The 20,151-nt window shown below is 34.7% G+C and overlaps 1 protein-coding gene across 1 annotated transcript in view; it reads left to right on the forward strand.

Moving 5' to 3' along the window:
* Positions 1-20,151, forward strand: part of HCN1 (hyperpolarization activated cyclic nucleotide gated potassium channel 1) — a gene marked incomplete at both ends in the record, with an annotated part of 391,087 nt that overhangs the window by 198,316 nt on the left and 172,620 nt on the right. The window contains one exon of the mRNA XM_082623177.1: positions 18,602-18,763. Within this exon, the coding sequence (XP_082479303.1) occupies positions 18,602-18,763 (162 nt within the window). The remainder of the gene's footprint in view (positions 1-18,601; positions 18,764-20,151) is intronic.

Consider the following 20,151-nt stretch of genomic DNA (forward strand, 5'->3'; position numbering starts at 1 on the left):
ACAAATCATAGTCCTTTTGTACATGAACGCACTGTCTTATGAAGAGGACAAAGTCAATTATGTCTCATCATGATAAGTGCTAAAATAAAGCATAAGGGTGCTGTGAAACACATAAGGAAGGATTTCCAATACAGTCCCAAGGGACACAGGAAAGGTTATGTAGAGGAAGTAAAGGCTATGCTGAGACCAAATTTGTAAAGGAGTTAGACGAAGTTGTAGAGAAGATGAAAAAAAGGGCAAGAAATTCACAGGCAACCATGGTCATTTTAAAGCTTTTTTTTAAATGATGAAATGATGAGATATTTTAAAGAAGTTTAAAAAAATAAGTAGTGGTGAAAACATGACTCATGGTGAGCACTATTTATTGTTTTTATTTTTGAGCTCATTCTATATGCATAGGTGTGTCATTTGAAAATTACATTTCTGTTTGTGAATAATACAGATTAGCCCCCTTTTCACTTTTCATTATTATTATTATTATTATTATTTTATTTTTTGCGGTACGCAGGCCTCTCACTGCTGTGGCCTCTCCCATTGAAGAGAATAGGCTCCGGATGCACAGGCTCAGCGGCCATGGCTCACGGGCCCAGCCGGTCCACGGCATGTGTGATCTTCCCAGACCGGGGCATGAACCCGTGTCCCCTGCATCGGCAGGCGGACCCCCAACCACTGCGCCACCAGGGAAGCCCTCACTTTTCATTATTAATAAAGAAGTCTATTAGAAAGACTAAAACTCTATGTTATTAAGTGTAGTAAAAAGCTACTTTGTTTTTCCAGCTTATATTTTTTATATAAGTATAAAGTTCTTTTCTGTAAAATAAAGAAAAAAATGTTTTGCTGAAAAATGTAATTAAAGGGCTTCCCTGGTGGCTCAGTGGTTGAGAGTCCGCCTGCCAATGCAGGGGACACGGGATCGTGCCCCGGTCCAGGAAGATCCCACATGCTGCGCAGTGGCTGGGCCCGTGAGCCATGGCCGCTGGGCCTGCGCATCCGGAGCCTATGCTCTGCAACGGGAGAGGCCACAACAGTGAGAGGCCTGCGTACCGCAAAAAAAAAAAAAAAAAAAAAAAAGTAAGTTTTCTGCACATTCTAATTTATAGCTATTGTCTTCTATCTTTAGGGAAATATATATATTATATATGTATAAATATGTCTATATATATTTATATATATAATCTCCAAAATGTAATAAAAGGAATGCATCACAAACCATTTCTATCATTGTATCCTAGTTTTAGTAAAGATTGTATGATAGATTTAAGGACAAGTTTATATAGTAAATTTAAATAACTAAAAATTAAGACAAAACTATTAATAAAGAGCAAGGAATTATTTTTAAATGCAAAATTGCCTTATCTTTAAAAGAATGTTGATTGAACTTAGAATTAAACAGAAGCATACTTTGCAGTAAATTCTGGTGTGTATATTTAATAATATCATTACAATTATGTCACAGTGGAAGGCATATTTGTTTTTTAATCTTTCATAGTGACAAGTAGAACCTGAATTTTCTGTCGAAAATACATCATCCACTTTAATTGCCAAGAAGATAAGCATTTTTCTATTAACTTCAATGAATATATTTTTTAAAATAATTGTTATAAATTATGATGAACAATTTGGCAGTCTTTAGGGCTTGTGCATTTAAATTTTGATATTTCAAAGAGTGAATAAATCCAGGTTTTAATTCCAAAAATGTGCAAAAGCCAAAATGTGTTAATATGCTTTTTCCTTATATACTTTACAGCCTGACTGGCAAGATATACACATATCATTGTAGGGGCACAGTGAGAGATTTAGCTAGCCGATTTTAGATTAATTTAAACTGGTTTAAACAAAATATAAATATAACCCCCCAAATGTCTCTGTTATTCAAGATGATCAGGGTGTCAAAGATAAATAGATGTATCACAAATGTAAGACAAGTATACACACACACACATGCACAGACACACCTCTCAGAGTATTTTGAAAGTAAAAGCCAGTTGCAGAGTCAGAGAAATTCATCATGGTAATGAGAAAATCATCTAAGGCGGTGGAAATACTAGTCCTTGATTTTTATAATTGTGATGGTCAAGGCATTTATTCTCTTTGGCTATCCCAAATTGCCAAAACAATCTTGAGAAAAGAGAACAAAGCTAGAGGTGTTATGCTCCCTGACTTAAGACAAAGCTACAGGAATCAAAGCAGCATGGTACTGGCACAAAAAACAGATGCCTAGATGAATGGAACAGAATAGAGAGCCCAGAAATAAATCCATGCACTTACGGTCAATTAATCTACAACAAAGGAGGCAAGAATATACAATGGAGAAAAGACAGTCTCTTCAATAAGTGGTGCTGGGAAAACTGGACATCTACATATAATTGAATGAGATTAGAACATTTCCTTTAGGAAATGCTGATTCTTTTTGAAGAGCTTTAGGAAAAGGGGTTACAGAAATATATCTATAAAGGTAGACATATTAAAATTTTCACCCTTGTTAGTCTTAAATAAAAATGCATGTTTTTCTTTCTAAATAAACTACTGAGAATAATACAAAAATATTCTCTTCTATTAACTCTTATAATACATTAATATACCAAATGAATGAAATACTGTGGAGTCCAGAATCGATGATGATTTTAGCAGAAAACATGACAGTGATTTGTGAGTTTGAATGCTGGGTGAAAGCACAGATAATAATAACCTTTTGGACTCCTCCATTTAGAACTTGTCAGAAATACTGAATTCTATTGAGTTTAACTCTTGCCAATTCGATAGGAATACATCAAAATCTACAGTGTTTCAGAGTGAATTTTGGCTCAGCCTAGGTGTCTGTTACAGGGTTAGCCCATTAGCTCAAATTCATAATGGTTCTGGAATGCCTTAAAACACACTGAGATTTATGTTGTTGGATCCAACAGTCTCAAAAACTCAGAACAGTCTGCACCATCATAAAAAGAATATTGCCAATCCTGCAATATTTTAAAACTGCAAGCAGAGCATGCATTCAAACCATAGAAACCAAGTTCTTCTGTTTAATAACAATTTTATGATTATAGAACATATGAAAATGACCATAAATGTAATTTAAATTATTTTCATTCATTTATTATGTGTAATCAAAATTTAATCACTATGGGCTTCCCTGGTGGCGCAGTGGTTGGGAGTCCGCCTGCCGATGCAGGGGACGCGGGTTCGTGCCCCGGTCCGGGGGGGTCCCACATGCTGCGGAGCGACTGGGCCCGTGAGCCATGGCCGCTGAGCCTGCGCGTCCGGAGCCTGTGCTCCGCAACGGGAGAGGCCACAACAGTGAGAGGCCCGTATACCGCAAAAAAAAAAAAAAAAAAAAAAAATCACTAGTTTATTTTACACACTCATTATGCAAGCCACTACTGCATTATTGATACTCAAACAACAACAACAAACCATATATTTCACTTAGTTTCTACGGGAATTAATAGGAAAATAAATATCAGATTGAAATCATTCAGATTTTTTAAAATGATACAAGTTATTTTTGAGTGACACCTGTATTGCAATCTTTGTGTGCTATTTATTTTATATAGACCTGAAACTAATTAATATTAACAGGTAGTAAATTTCACTCATCCATTCTCCAGTCATTCAACATGTTTATTATAATTAACAGTGTACCAAAGACTTTGAGATACTAAGACAGTAATATATGATGCTCCCCATCAAGTTTATGGAGACAGTGGCAAGAGAGAATTATAGAAGTGTTCAAATATGATGACCAGAAGTAAATGATGTGGAGACTAAGAGAAAGGGATATAGGCGGCTTGAAAAGTAAGCAGTGGCTGAATCATGAAGGGCCATATATGCTACACTTAGGACTTTGGCCTTTAAGTCAAAGGAGCAATTGGAGCATTGTCGAAGATTCCTAACCGGGAAAGTACTGTCATCATATTTGTGTTTTAGAAAGAAAACTCTAGTTGCAGGGTACAGGAAGGCAAATCTAGAGAGATGCAAATAATTTAGGAAGTTTTGAAATAACCCATGTGAAAGATGAAGATTGTCTGAATTAAGGATTTTGAAATTTAAGAACTTCTACAGAGGAAGATTTATAGAATGTAGTTACTAATTGAATGTGGAGGGTGAGAGAGCAGAATAAGTCTGGCATAACACTGATGAAAGGCTACTTTGAGGCTTGATATGTATTAGTCCCTGCAAAGAATTCAGCTAGGATGTGGAAGGTGGGAGATACAATTTTGGACATCTTCATAGTAACTGGATTGTGGGTTTTAAAATTAAGAGGGTTGTCTTCAGTGCAGGTCAAGGTAATGGAGTCCCCTGACTATAAGTAATATTTGAAGTTATGGACATGGAAGGATCCCTTAGGGAAAGTGTGTAGAGTGGAAACTGAGTAATTTCAACTCCTAGAGAAAGCAGAGAATGTGTAGCTTAAGGACACTGAATAGAATTGACCAGAGAAATGGGAGTAAACAAGGAGCAATGAGGAACATTGACTTATCAGAAACAGAGAAAACAGAGTGTCAAGAAGGAGTAGATATAACTTGGTGAATATAAAGGAAGGTCAAGCAAATGAGATTTGGAAATTGTTCAATGGATAACAACGTGAGATCTATACCAATTTTACCATGAATGTTTTCAGTTGATAGATAGGTGACACCAGGTTCCAAACTGTTTAAAAGTTGAATATAAGGAGCAAAAGTGAAGAATGTGTTAACACATTTTTAGTATATTTGAGAAGTAGATGTTATTAAAGTGGATGGAGTAGAATATGGGTACACTGTGCAATTTTTAAAATACATGTAGTAAAGATTTAAGCATGCTTAAATGCTGATGAGGAAAAATATAAAGAGTCTGAGAAGGAATAATTAATAAAGCAAGGTCACTGAGCTTATAGTAAGATTAAAAAAAACAGAAAAAAGAGACATATGCTGTAAGAGCAAGAAGGAGAAAAGATGCAAATGTGTTTGTAAATGACACTATATTTTTAATAAAATTGGATGTTAAATATTTTCTTGTGATGAAGTGTGCAGGCAAGGTGTGGTAGACTTTGGGAGACCTGGGAAAGTTTGTGAATCAGACATGTGCAGTCTAGGGACATGCCAATCTCATTAAACAGCACTGAAAACCTAGTTGATTTTAAAACCGTGAGCTAGCTATGCAGTGTGGGGTTCTCTCTAGCAGTATATAGAAGCTCATATATAAGAGTGAGCATGTGGACACTCAGTTAATCTTGAAACAGGATATTACCATGAGAATAGAACAGAGGAGAAGAGAATTGACAATTTTGATAAGATATTTGTTGAAATAATGGATTTTTGTGTCAGACTGCATAATGCAGGAAACGGTGATGAGCAGAGTAGAAAGTGGAAGAAAACAGAACTTTTCAAAGACTACTCATCTCAAACAATTGAAAAAAAAGTTCAGTGAGAGCAAGACAATGAAAAATAAAAACTAGATAGAAAGATGTCATCAGAGAATTATTTTTTCTAATTAAAACCTTGAATAAGGACAAGCTACAATGATGACAATGTCTATATGGATATTGATCATGCAACTGAGATGTGACAAAGGATAACATATTCTGGAATTATTAGGTACCAAAATTACAAACAAAATTTGTATATACATTTATTTCATTATAGGTACATGATAAGAATTCTCTTCAAATCAAAATCTCCATTCTATTATCCACAAAAAAAAAGAATTTGGAAAAATATATAATAATCCCAAAGTTTCCATCTAGTAAACTGTGTCACTTATTTCTAAACTGGGAATTCCTTCCCTCCCTCCCTCCCTCCCTCCCTCCCCCCTCCTTCCTTCCTTCCTTCCTTTTTTCCTCCCTGTTTACTTTCTTCTATTTTGTAACCATGCATTGAGTATTTGCTTTGTGAATGCAGTCCTTGACCTCTAGGGGCTCACAATCCAGCGAGGACACAAATATATAAACACATAATTATAGTCAAGTATCAAACACTTTTAAGAGTTATAGACTAGGCCCTGTGGGAGGAAGCTCTTAATTCATTCCCTGGAGAGGTCAAACAAGTCTTTGCTGAGGAAGGTATGTTTGAGCCAAGTTTTGAAGTGTGAATAAGCTCATCAGTCAGAAAGGGGATAGAAGGAAAGAAATTATACCAGGAGAGGATATTATGTAAATGGATGCAATCATGTTGTGTAAAGGGTACTACTATGACAAATTTGGTCTGCCTGTGGTATGGAATACCTACAGAGGAAGGGCGAGAGGCGATAGTGAAATGGTAGACAGAGGGCAGATCACAAGGGGCCTTTGGAGTTTGGACATCATGAAGATTCTCTGGATTTCTAACAAAAGTTCAAGCAGCGAACATCCATGATGAAGTTTGAGTCATAAAATCGTAGCTCTGTATGCCAAGTAGACTATATTTTCAGAGAAGATGAGACTGGAGATTGGAGATATGAGGTAATTAATGTTGAAAAAACAACAAGAAACATGAATTAAATTAATTACAACAAAGCCTAACACAATTTTGTGAATGGGAGAGGGACTTGACAAAGTGATTCTAAATATATTTTTAAATATGTGCGTGAAATACAAACTATTTACAAGGAGAATTATTGACAGTGGGTAACTTAGAGGCTGAAAAATATGCTACAGAGATAAACTAATCAATGACTTATTGGCATTTGAATAGATCAACAGCTCATTGGAACAAATCAGTCAGTCCAGAAAGAATATGTAACTATGAATTTGAGTTGTGTAAGTCCTTTTGTATTAGGGGTTTACAGAAAGGATACATTATAAAATAAAGATTTCTGATTCCAGGAGATAGATAAGACACATAGGTGGGCCTTCTGTCCCTCTTAAGACTCCAGCACGATTAAAGAATTAAAGTGAAAAAGGAATGCGTGTATAAAACAGAAGGGAACAAGAGCAGGAGACTCTTATCTAGAAGAGAAAGTCCTCAAAGTTTTTAAAAGATTGAAAACCAAAGGGAACAGAATGAGAGATGGCACAAAGAGAGAAAATCACATTCTGGAATACGCTACAAAAGGGTCTGCAAAGGAACTGAGAGCCAATCTGTACTGTGAAACCTCTGAGACATTTGGAGTTGCAGTTAGAATGCATAAGGCAGAATGTAATTGAGCGGTAGGGCTAACACAGGAAGGGCGCTTAATTTAAGGTCAAATGACTCTATGAGTCATTACTCATAACCCGTCTCTCACCCCCTTGCACACACACACACACACACACACACACACACACAAAGAATTAGGGCAGTTTTCACTTATCCCCATGTAAAATTCCTCTTCTTTTCACTAAAGAAATTAAACTCATAATTGGGGAAAAATACAGTTTCATTAGACAGTGGGAGGAATGGAGTCAAGTCTCCAATTAAAGTGAAAGAAGTGATTTTCAATCTAGAATTCTATACCCAGACAAGCTATTGTTAAAGGAGTAGAAGACAAAGATGATCTCACCCATGTCCCTACTGCCCTAACCATATTCCAACCCCAAATAAAGGTATAAACTGAGACTAAGTATGACTACTACAAGCTGTGTTAAGGGAAACAACAATTATGAGAGTTCTGCAGCAGGTCTAGAGAAAAATGAATCATGCTTAAAACAGGTGGGTGGTCTCTGGAGAAAAAAGAGTTTGTGGGTGTGAGTGTGTGGTGAAGGTGATGCCATGAGCACTGAAGAATCCTGAGCCTAACATTGTATTCTGCATAGAGCCATTATTTGATAGGTGGGTTTTGGTGATAAGAAAAACCAAATTTATACAAAAATGGCTTACCGCTTTTAAGGGTCCTTCCACATATATATCAGTTTATGTGCTTCTTATAATAATTCTGATACTTAAGTATTTTCAACACTTTGGTTGGTCTGCCAAATACCGTGATGCACTATTATTTGAATTGATGAAGCATTATAATGCATGCTTACTTCTGGAAGGTGTCCAACTAGTGAATCTGAAACCATGCCATTTTCCAATAGATCAAATCTTATTCAAATGTTTCTTGGGTCGCTAGCAACTTTTCCAACTCTTGCTTATTTTTAAAGTTTTAGTTCCTGGGAATTCTCTGGTTGTCCAGTGGCTAGGACTCTGAGCTTCCACTGCAGGGGGCCCGCGTTCAATCCCTGGTTGGGGAACTAAGATCCCGCAAACCTAATGGCATGGCCAGAAAACCCCCAAAATAATAAAGTTTTAGTTTCTTTTTAGGAGGTTGAAATAATAATATATCTTTCTCACTTATTAGGTTTCATCAAATGGCATAAGGTGATTTATTCACTAAGATTCTTAGTTTTATTTTACTGGCTTCATACCCAAAATCATGTACTTACTGCTTTCTTTCCAAGGCATTTGCCAAGACCGTGAACCAGCACCACTTCCTCTTCCAGAGCATCAATGACAAAAATCCGCTCAAATAAATTAATATTTCAAATTTGACTGGCTCATCTAGGCAGAGCAGCTAGCTGACATGCCAATGCATGATGTAAGACTGATGGCCACTACTAAAAAATTATGAAGAAGCATTTTCATCTTAACAGTTTCTTTCAGAAGTCAGCTTCCCTTTGTCTTGTTTCCCCTGTTGACTTCTGGCAAATGGTAGAATGTGCTGGTTGCACATGACAATTCATACATGATGAATGGAGGCTGGGGATGTTCAGAAAGACACTGTGCAATTTATCTAAATATGATGGCCTCTACCACATTTTATTTTACCATGCATTTATATTATCATTAGTTTTATTATACTTTTATTTATTCATTTCATCAACAAAGGCATAGGGAAATTACTTATATAAAATAATGTTTTACCTCTGGTTTCTCTCCCATTTGGCGTGTATGTGTGGGTGTGGGAGTGGATGTGTGTGTGCGAGATGTTGGCTTATTTGTGTGTTTCACTTTTTAAAAATTTGTACTTTTCATTTCTAAAGTAAAAATATTATGGAATTTTATGTGTAGAATGTACTTCAGAGTTCATTTGCCCCATTTTCTTTCTTTTAGTTGAAAAGCTAAGGCAAATTTTTAGAAACTGATTAATGCAGAACTTCAGTCTTATGGTTTGCAATTATGCATTTCCCCAATAGACAAGTTTTTTAAGTCCTTACATGGCAAAACTTTTGGTTAGTAAGTGTCTTTTGATTTCATCTTAACTTTGGTACTTAACAAAATAATTGCTCAAAGATTTGAAAACTATATATTAAGTGTGAAGCAATTTAATGTTCCATGCAAATGTGTATGACAAATTTTAAAGATTTTTACCACACTGCAAACACTACAACTTTCAATATTTTCAGCCAAAAAAAATTGGTTGAGATGCCAAACATTTATCATCACTTGTGAATTTAACAAATTACATGAATGTGAGACCAAAACTATTGAAGTAGATTCTTTCTCACAGAATGTATAGAAAATGGAAGATATAACAATATATAATATTATTTTGGTGGTATACTTAAAAATATATTATCAAGAGACTACTAGTGGACAAGTTAATAGAACTTGATTAACTGAAAATTAGTACAAAAATTCTTTCTGGATGATATATGAATAGAATGGAAAAATATGTCATATTCTTACTTGATAATTTCAAAGCAATTCAACAGTTGTTTATTGACTATGTAATATCTACAAGATATTATCTATGGGAAAACAATTTAGAGAATATATAAAATGAGTTTAAATATCCTCTACTTTATTTGCTTTTATAGTTCAGTTACCAGAGATTGTACACTGAAGTGGTCTCTCTGTTTTAAGAGTGTTCATTATTCAGATTAATTTTAAAATACAAATTTCTGACTTGAAGTCTCCAAAATAAAATATATGTTCTTATTAACATTAGGTACAGTTTTCTATTTCTTTGTATGGTATATTTTTCAAAAAAGCATAAATTCAAAAAGCATAAATTCATGTGATTGATTTTGTATACTGAGGAAATGAACTACATAGTAATAAAAACTAGAATACTTTTTTTTTTTTTTTTTTTTTTTTTTTGCGGTACGCAGGCCTCTCACTGTTGTGGCCTCTCCCGTTGCAGAGCACAGGCTCCGGATGCGCAGGCTCAGCGGCCATGGCTCACGGGCCCAGCCGCTCCGCAGCATGTGGGATCTTCCCAGACCGGGGCACGAACCCATGTCCCCTGCATCGGCAGGCGGACTCTCAACCACTGAGCCACCAGGGAAGCCTGACAACGATCTTAAATTGTTTAATTTAATTAATTTATTTCTTTTCCGTAGTACTAATCCATTCAACTCTCTTCTTAATAGGACCATTTTCAATATTCATTTGTAATTTTATTTTCCCAATGTGTAAGCTACTTCTTAAAGTAAATTAAGCACATGGGATTTATGCTTGCTTTTTCGTTTTTCTAGGGCACTGTCCAATAATTAGATGTTCTGTTATACTACACAGTCCTCATATAAGTAAAAAAGAGGGACTACTTTTTCCTAAGGAGTTTTAAAAATGTGAAGATTTGGGTATATTCAGTTAACAAAATGTAACCTATCATAAGCATTTTTTGTTTCTGACCTATTGCCATTCGTCAGATGATGCTGACTTGAAATTCCAAGGAAAATGAGTGATCTTAGTAGAAATGCTCCATCTCAGTTAGGTACTCATTAACATTGACCCGTTTATGCAAATTCACCGCTAGATGAATAACCTCTGTGGGAGAAAAAACATTTGCTGAGCAAAACTCTGTACCACCAGACATTGTGCTTCCCACTTTTCAAGGTTTGTACTTTTATAGTTTCCACTCTAACTGTTTCCTATCATTTCCTACCAAAAATCTTCAAAGAATCCATATTATTTTATCATTTTTCTTATGTTTTCTTCATAACTCGTGATCTTTGCTTTTTCTCAGGCTAGTAAGGCTAACAAAGAGAAATTTTTGCATGAAGAGATACTTTTTCTAAATGTTTAGTATAAGGAATTAAAATCCTATGTAAAAATATGTATGGCTGGAAATGGCTGATATATTTTACAGTATCAAAGTAATGAAACAAATTCCTAAAGTATAGGTGATAGTCAAGATAAATCATAGTTAAGAAACATGACAATTTTTTCAACTAAAATAGTTAAAATTTATTTCTTTTTTATTATATATATATATATATATATATATATATATATATATATATATATATAAAATGTTTGTTAAAGAACTATATGGCCATGATCAAAATAACACATGCATATTTAACTATATACCTTTGACAATCATGATTGATAACTAGTATATTCTATTCCATAACTACACTTCTGTAAGTATGTGGTTGTTATGACCTAAGTACTGTTTAATTTACTGCAGAGTTATGTGATAAAACATAGCCTTCTCTATAGTTCCAATGATGTAATATCTGTGCCACTTCAAAAAGAATGCTCAAATAGATGCACATTTTTTTAAAGTTTCATTCCCACATTTCAGGAAATGAAGTCAGCCTTAAATATCTCTACATTCCCCTAATACGTGGGGAGGAGGGAGAATGAAAGAAATATAGGGTAGCTATGACACATACGTCCTTCAGGAAGTCAGATTTTGTAGCTCGTGGTAATTTGCACATGTAACTGTGAAAAGAAAACCACTTTACCCACTAGGAAAGGCCTGTTCTCTTTCTGTCTCAAAGTTCCAGTGAGGAGAGTTTTTTTGAGAAGCTAAACTGAGAAGAATATAAAGGAAAAAAAATTAGGAAAGTACCTAGGAAGTGAAGATTCTTTTTCAATTTAAAACACTTTGGAGGAAATGAGAAATTTCATTGTTTCTAAATATACAGAGTAAAACTAGTGTAGAAGAAGTTAACAGTTCCAAGGAAAACGTAATCTAGTAATTATAGTAATTTGATATTGCCACCATATCCCAGAGGATAAGGGATAAACAGAAGACTTGTATTACATGTGTCTTGGTTTTTAAAATTTTATTTTTATATTAATTCATTTTTGCTTTACTTTACAAAAGTGTCCACAACTGACAAAGACAGAGTTGGTTTTCATCACAGATTGAAGAGCTCTGACCTAATTATTTGGTTTCCTGGAGGAGAAAAGAAGATCAGATTAATATCAAAAGACACATCTTTTGATACCAGGGAAAAGCCAGTAAGAAAAGCTGCAGATGTATGTTTGCTGGAAAGCATGAGGGATCAGAGGTGAAGGAACTCAAAAATAAGAATGTGTTTCCTTTGGAAAAGGTAACATTTTAAGCTGAAACTCAGCAGGATAGTCATGGTCTTTGGGGATATGAGAAGAGAGGAAAACATATTGGATAGATGGTAAGAGGGAAAATCATAGGTACTAAGAATAGAGAAATGCATAGACCAGAGCTGAGGGCTTCAAATAGGTTACTGTTTTTTAAAAAATTAGTATACACAATCTACAGTTTCCTATCCAGTAATTTTCATTAGCTCAGGTATAGAAAGTGGCTGTTTTGATTACTCAGAAGTTGACATTTTGCAGAAAAGGGCAGTGGAAAAATACAGAGTCCTTAATAAATGGAGGTGTGTGGTGGGTGGGGATTGAGAGGCTGTAAGATACCAGAAGTGAGGGAAAGTTATGGGTGGAATAGTCAAATAGAATGGACACTGAAGAGAAGGAATTTTCCTGTTACAGCTAGACAAATTATTGTCTGAAAGTGGCAAAGGGGACCTCAGAAAATGAGGGCATTGACGTCAAAACCTAAGGCTTATGAAGTTTGAAAGAATTGAACCAACTCTGTTTGAGAAAGTTACCAGAGAAACTGAGTCTTTGGGAAGAGGGCAAAGTGCAGTCATAAGTCTCAGGAAAAGCAGAGAAGGAGAGGAAGAATTTTATGATGAGGCTGAGGGTACAAGAGAATTAATCGACAATGTAGGAGGAGTTTTGAAGGGACAGTGGAAAGAAGAGACCCTCCAAGAAGCACTCCACAGCAAGAGGATCTGATAATAGGTAGGGGAAGCTAAGGAGTAGATAACTGCATTTTGACTATGGACACAGGCTGATAAAGATGAGAGGCCCAGTTGGTTGACTTTTCTGAAGGTTAAGGGCTGGCCACTTGAATGAGATCCTAGATAGAGTAGGAACTGATAAAATTAGTCCATTGGGTGCAGTCATTATCAGTGTTCAAAGAGACCGCTGTGAAGAATACTGTTCTCTCATATACGAGATGAAACCTTCTGCACTTTACCTAAAGCATGGTAGGATAATCTGGATAGTCTTCAAGGTAAGAATTGCAAAAGGTGCAAAAGGACTCTTAAAATATTTATTTTACTATTGATTAACACTACTACATATTGAATTCTGGATATATGTTAGCTATGAAATGGACTGAGTTGCTAAATGTTTGTTTTCTTGTATTCTGTGTCAACATGGCATAGAGATACTCCATCTAAAAGATATATCAAGTTATGCAGGTACAAATACATAAAGATAAACCAAAGAGCCTGAACTTATTTTAATACCTTAAAAATAAGAATGTTCTGTGTCAAGAGAGCCATTTCTGACCCATTTGATTTTCTTAATGTTGCATCGATGAGAATTCTGAAAGCATATTTGAAGACTTCAATCAATACTGAGATCATAGAAGCAGCTTAACCTATAAATGATTCCCATCTGTGAAATCAAAGACTAAGGACAGATCAATATATTCCATGAAAAGTCTTAAATTGACCATTTTTTGGTTAAGTAAAACATAGTAAACCAAATAGTTAAGGATTGGTTAAGTCTCACCGATTTCATAGGTGGGTTATTAGGTTGAGAGACCCCTGAATCCAGCTTATCAAGAATGAGTGTGGAAGCACTTTGGAATCACTCTGCTAATGTATGGATATCTCCATATAACACAGTTAGGGATCGACCTTTTAAGAACAGGATAGTTTATACATTGCTCCTGGGAGAATATCACAAAAAAATTATACTTATGGTCAACAAATATGCAAATATTAGGGCAGGATTTGGGATTCGGAATCAAATTATCTTACTCAGATAATTCTTACAGCAATTCTATCTGGAGTTATTAGACTCCATCTGGGCAGAATTCTAGAACTATAGTATTATAAAAGTAATTCAATGAGTATCTGTGACCAGCTCTTTCCTCTCCTTGAAGTCATATGAAGAACACAATGTTCTGAGCTGGGCGAATGTAAAGCACAGTGCCTTCCACTGACATATTTTGTAGTCTAGTTTTGGTGAAAATAAAATTGAAGCGCTACCTTTCAAACTTATTTTAATTATTTTTTTTCTGTTGACTCTTGTAAGTACCACTTAAAACATATTGCTGGTGGGTTAGAATGGTCTGTCTTTCTGTTACCCACACTCTGAGTACTCAAATCAGGTTTCAAGTTCAGATTACTTGGAAGATAGAAAATAATGAAGTTGTTTTTCTTTTTTTAATTCATTGGTTTAAAACACAAAAGCGAAAACTTTCCACTCTTAAGATCATAAAACGTTACTTTTGCTGTTATTGTTAACCCCCTGCAACAGTCTCATTCATTCATTTAATAATTTACTTAACAATTTACAATTGATTTAACAATTAATAACTACAATTCATTTAACAATTTGAGTGTCATCTACAGTGCTGTGTTTGAGTTGTCAGGTTTACATGCAGGAGCGCTAAGTTAATAGATTTAGATAGGATTTTATCACTTTAGGATTTCTACCTCATAGATGGAAAAAAGCTGAAAATATTAATTAATTAATCAATGATGTTGGCCACTTGATCAGGAAGTTGAGTAAAGTTGCCCTGAGACTTATCTTACAAGCTACCCTTAGACAGTAAGAAGTTATGGCCTTGCTTAAAGTAGACCAGATGTTTCCTTTTTTGGTTAGCGTGACTATCTGCAGATGTATGTGCTCCATAAGGAAGTAGTCTTCTCATTCCAAATCTTCCATGAGCAAGGTTTTACCAGGGCCATTAATAATCTACCATATGATTCAGCTACCCCATTTCTGGGTATTTATCCAAAGAATACAAGAACACTAATTTTGAAAAGATATATGCACCTCTATATTCAAGCAGTATTATTTACAATAGCCAAGACGTGGAAACAGCCTAAGTGACCATCCATGGATGAATGGATAAAAAAGATGTGGTATACAAATACACTGGAATACTGCTCAGCTATAAAAATGTTGGGATCTTACCATTTGCAACAACATGGATGGACCTTGAGGATATTATGCTAAGTGAAATAGGTCAGATGAAGCAAGATTAATGCCATATGATTTTACTCCTATGAGGAATATAAAAAAATAAATAAAAAAGAAACAAAATAAATGAAGAAACCAAATCAAACAAAACAAACACTTAGATACAGAGAACACAGTAGTGGTAACCGGATGGGAAACAGCAGGGGGTGGGCAAAATGGGTAAAGGGGATCGACTTTATGGTGAAGGATGGAAACCAAATTTCTGGTGGTAAGCATGCTGTAGTGTATACAGAAATTGAAATATAATATTGTAAGCATGAAACATATAATGTTACAAACCAATGTTATCTCAATTAAAAAATAATAAATATTAAATAAATGAATGAATAAATAAATATCTCAACAACTGGTCACATGTGAAGCTTATGCCTTCCAGGGTGTATTAATTATAAGAGCTCAACAAACAATCAAATCGGGCCCAAGCAACTACACACATTTATGTTTGCATCAAAAGTAATACTATATACACTATGATGTCCTTTTGTCAGGTAGATAAATCAGGATGGAGCTACATGGATTTGACTATTCGTAATTAGCTTTTGATATTAACCAGTGTCAAAATAGCCAACTTGCTGTGCCTCTTCCAATGTTAGATTTTGGAATAGCTCCAGAAAGTGAGATCACTTTTGAACACATAATGTTAAAGGCCAAAAAGGGAGACCGTTTATGAAATTAATTATGTGAGCACTATACAGTGGAGTTAGTATATAAATCTAGCATGAGTATAGTATATTAACATTGTGAAGTTAGGAATAGAAATGGGGTAGAAGTTAGGCTTAATTCTATGGATTATCCTGTACAATAGGAGTTCAGTAATCACATGGAAGCAAAACAAAAAAATGTGTTTCTAATATATTATGAAACGCCTTATAACCCCATTAACTTCCTTTATGAAAATAGTGGTTCTGTTTCTCTGGAAAACAATTTAGAAATAACAGGGTTTTATTAAAGGAATTGGTGAATAACTGTTAGAATATGTTATCTTATTTCAGTAAATAATCACTTAAGACCTTACAAAAAGAATCTAACTCCTGATAAAGAAAGTAGAAAATCCATAAAAGTCAGCTATACTGAGAATCGGCCCTAGTTCTCTGTAACATCCTGAACTTCATTCTAAAATCTTATAGTTGAATGCCGGTTGCTGCCCATATGTTTATAGTTTACAGATAATTGGCAGACAGTTTCAGATATTGTTTATTTTAGATAATAAGGTTGAAAGGAGATTAGTTTCTTATTTGATCCAGAAGTTTATGTTCTTCAGTTTTACCCTATTTCTCAACTATGTAACACTTACCCAAAAGACATATTGTTCAATATGTCCATTTTGTCAGGAAATGCTTAGATATAAATATAGAATTCTATTACTAAACAAAAACATGAAATCCATGGTGATTTTCTTTCCCTACTTTAGTAGTAAAAAACTTTTTAGGGTATTTTACTGTATTACTTTTAATGAAAAGTTATTGGTAAAAATGTTGGTACTATTTTATTTTTAAATTCAGTGACCAAGAAATATCAGAGGAAATAATATCAAAAGGACTTTTCTTTGGGTTTGCCAAATACAAAACCAAATTTAAAAATATGTATAACTGATTGACTTTGCTGTAAACTGAAACTTAATACAACATTGTAAATCAACTATACTCCAATAAAAATTTAAAAAAATAAAAAACAAGACTTGAAAGTCACAAAAAATAAAATAAAGTAAAAATATTTTAAAGGAAATAAAATTCTTAATGCTTTAAAATAAATTGCTACTCATATAGATGTCTGATATCAAAATACGTGATCTGCTGACTTTAAAATCCAGGATCTTAATCTTACTTAAAAAAAAATTCAGAACAGTGTGTACATTCCCACAAAGAAGGATTTTTTTTTTTTGCTCACTCTAATTACTGTGTCAAAAAGGAAGATTCTTTAAAGAAAGAATTAATGGCTAATAGAAATATATCAAAGTGAAAAACATTTAATTAAAGATAGATTTGCTGGTTTTATAAAAGCAAAACCCAGCTGTGCTGTCATGTTACCTCTACACACTTCAGTATGCATTTCTTAAGAATTATAGAAGTTTCCTTACCAAGATATAAATCAAATAAATAAATCAAAGTATTAAATTTGCAGGATTTTTCCTGTTTCTCAGTTAATTTCTCAATACGTGGTGTCCTCATTACTTCAAAAATAGACCATTCTAGGGCCTCCCTGGTGGCGCAGTGGTTGAGAGTCCGCCTGCCGATGCAGGGGATACGGGTTCGTGCCCCGGTCTGGGAGGATCCCATATGCCGCGGAGCGGCTGGGCCCGTGAGCCATGGCCGCTGGGCCTGCGCATCCGGAGCCTGTGCTCCGCAACGGGGGAGGCCACAACAGTGAGAGGCCCGCATACCGCAAAAAAAAAAAAAAAAAAAAAATAGACCATTCTTTTGGTGAATTATACAAAATATGATCCTAAGTATCTCAAGGTGTCATTTTTTGTGTATTTATACATATTTATTAATTTTATTAACTCAGTAGCCCTTTAACAATTATACATCAGCTCCCAAGTGGGTTTTGTTATTCTAGACTAGGTGAAATATAAGCAGAAACCGTATTAGCAATGGAAGAGTGATATAACACATGAGCTACTAAAGAAAGGATTCAGGTTCTGAATGAGAAGTTATAAATATAAAGTTGTATGTAAGTTTCCACTTGTAAAATTCTGATGGAGAATGTTCATTGGTCATAATTTTTTGTGCTTTCTGAAATAATCTAACCTATCATAACGGATGTTGTGAAAATACAAATAAAGTTTCACAGGAAAGGGAAACCTGTAACATACAGATAATACAATGGACATAACAATTTTAATTTTTAAAAAGTGCTGCACGGTTGTTTTTTAACCATTCAGAGAACTTTTATCTCAAAAGCCACTATTCACGTTCAATCTGCACAATAAAAGAAGTAGCTCTAACTCATATAGCTATAAAGTTAACTGCAGTTAATTGTCAATCTTCCTTTATGTTTTGCAATTAAACTAGTTTTGCTAATGGTTTTCAGTCCCTGGGTTATTTTTTTGGTTCTTCAACAAATCTATTAACAAGGAATGAGAAGCCGAGAAGCGTGTGCCCATCATTTGTCAAATTTGCTAACTTCTTTTAAAGCACCTTTGCTAAAATGCTTGGAAGGACAGTAAGTGAAAAACTACTGGCAAAACCAATGTTCTTTAAAACATGACTCATTGATTTAATGTATTCATGTCACCTCTGTTCCTCATGGAGACCCCACAGTTGGTTCTAATACTCATAGAGTGCCAGACCTCAATGTAAGGATAAAGACATGCAATCCCTGTTTCTATTTGTAAAAGTTCTTTCTGTATTTTTATTAAATTGATACTTGTGCTATATAATGTCAATGTCTACTGACATTGGTAGTATTCTTGACTTTTAAAAATTTGATTATAAGAATTGATTTTATATTTTGGTCAACAGATTTTCCACATGACATATGATCTCGCCAGCGCTGTGGTGAGAATTTTTAACCTCATCGGCATGATGCTGCTCCTGTGCCACTGGGACGGCTGTCTTCAATTCCTGGTACCACTGCTGCAGGACTTTCCACCAGATTGCTGGGTGTCTCTAAATGAGATGGTTGTAAGTAATTCATATTATTTTACACTGTGTTTTCTACGTTTTGCCAAAAAGTTCTAAACATTTACATTAGAATGATCTAATTAGCCCCATGAGTGGTGAGAGAAAACTTAATTTTGCTTCTATGGATATAAAATCAGATGTTTCTGTTTCTACAACTAAAGTTTATTTACATGAAATGTTCCAGGGAGATGTATATGTTACAGCCTCTATTTTTAGATATCTTACTCTGTGTATATTGAGACGTATTTTATTTCAAAGGTACACATACAAACACACACACATATAGTCATAGTATTGTACAACATTCTTTTAAAAATGCCTACTGCTCAGAATAACTTCTTTCTTTCAACATGATTTTAGCATTTACTGTGTTCAAGACATGCAATTCTAGGCATTGTAACATGCAGACAAGTTACATCAGTGTAAATGCAAATGAGATATGTATGACATGCAGTGATATTTCAGATAGTACTTCCTTCTAGTGAAAATATCATGGGAAAGATAGCCTTTAAACTTTACCATAAAAGACATGTAAATATAAAAATGTCTGTGAAATAGAAATTTGATTTACATAGTTAAGTGTACTTATAGTCACATTTAATTTTAAGAGCATTCACTTTGATATACATAGTGCAACACTCACAAAGGAATTGAAACAATTGTGAAATTTTAAAAAATTATTTATTTATTTATTTATTTATTTATTTATTTATTTATTTATTTATTTATTTATTTTTGGCTGTGTTGGGTCTTCGTTTCTGTGCAAGGGCTTTCTCTAGTTGTGGCGAGCGGGGGCCACTCTTCATTGTGGTGCACGGGCCTCTCACTATCGCGGCCTCTCTTGTTGTGGAGCACAAGCTCCAGACACACAGGCTCAGTAGTTGTGGCTCACGGGCCTAGTTGCTCCGCGGCATGTGGGATCCTCCCAGACCAGGGCTCGAACCCGTGTCCCCTGAATTGGCAGGCAAATTCTCAACCACTGCGCCACCAGGGAAGCTCGTGAATATTTTTAATATATATATTCACAGATATTTGTTCTCTCTTTAAGTTCTCATATTTTCTTCTTGCATTACACTTTAATTACCTTATATTTAACAAAACGTTATTTAAGTTAACTGCACATCAGAATAGCCTTCCCTTATGTTTCACATTTTATAGGTGGTAAATTTTATGAGACTTTCACAGAATTTTAACTTTGGCAAAAGTTGAACACCCTCTTCTTTTCTGGACTGTTCTATTGTTAATTTCATAGATTGTTATTGTAAAAATGACATAGACATCTTAAGAATATACATTTTTGTCTCCTAACCAATGAAGCTCAGGCTTTGTGTTTGAAGGCAGGAGGGGTTTATAGCACATGTTGAGAAGAATGTCTTTTTTTCTCTCTT

The sequence above is a fragment of the Mesoplodon mirus genome (assembly GCF_964341445.2).
Source record: "Mesoplodon mirus genome assembly, chromosome: 5".
Taxonomy (NCBI): Eukaryota; Metazoa; Chordata; class Mammalia; order Artiodactyla; family Ziphiidae; genus Mesoplodon; species Mesoplodon mirus.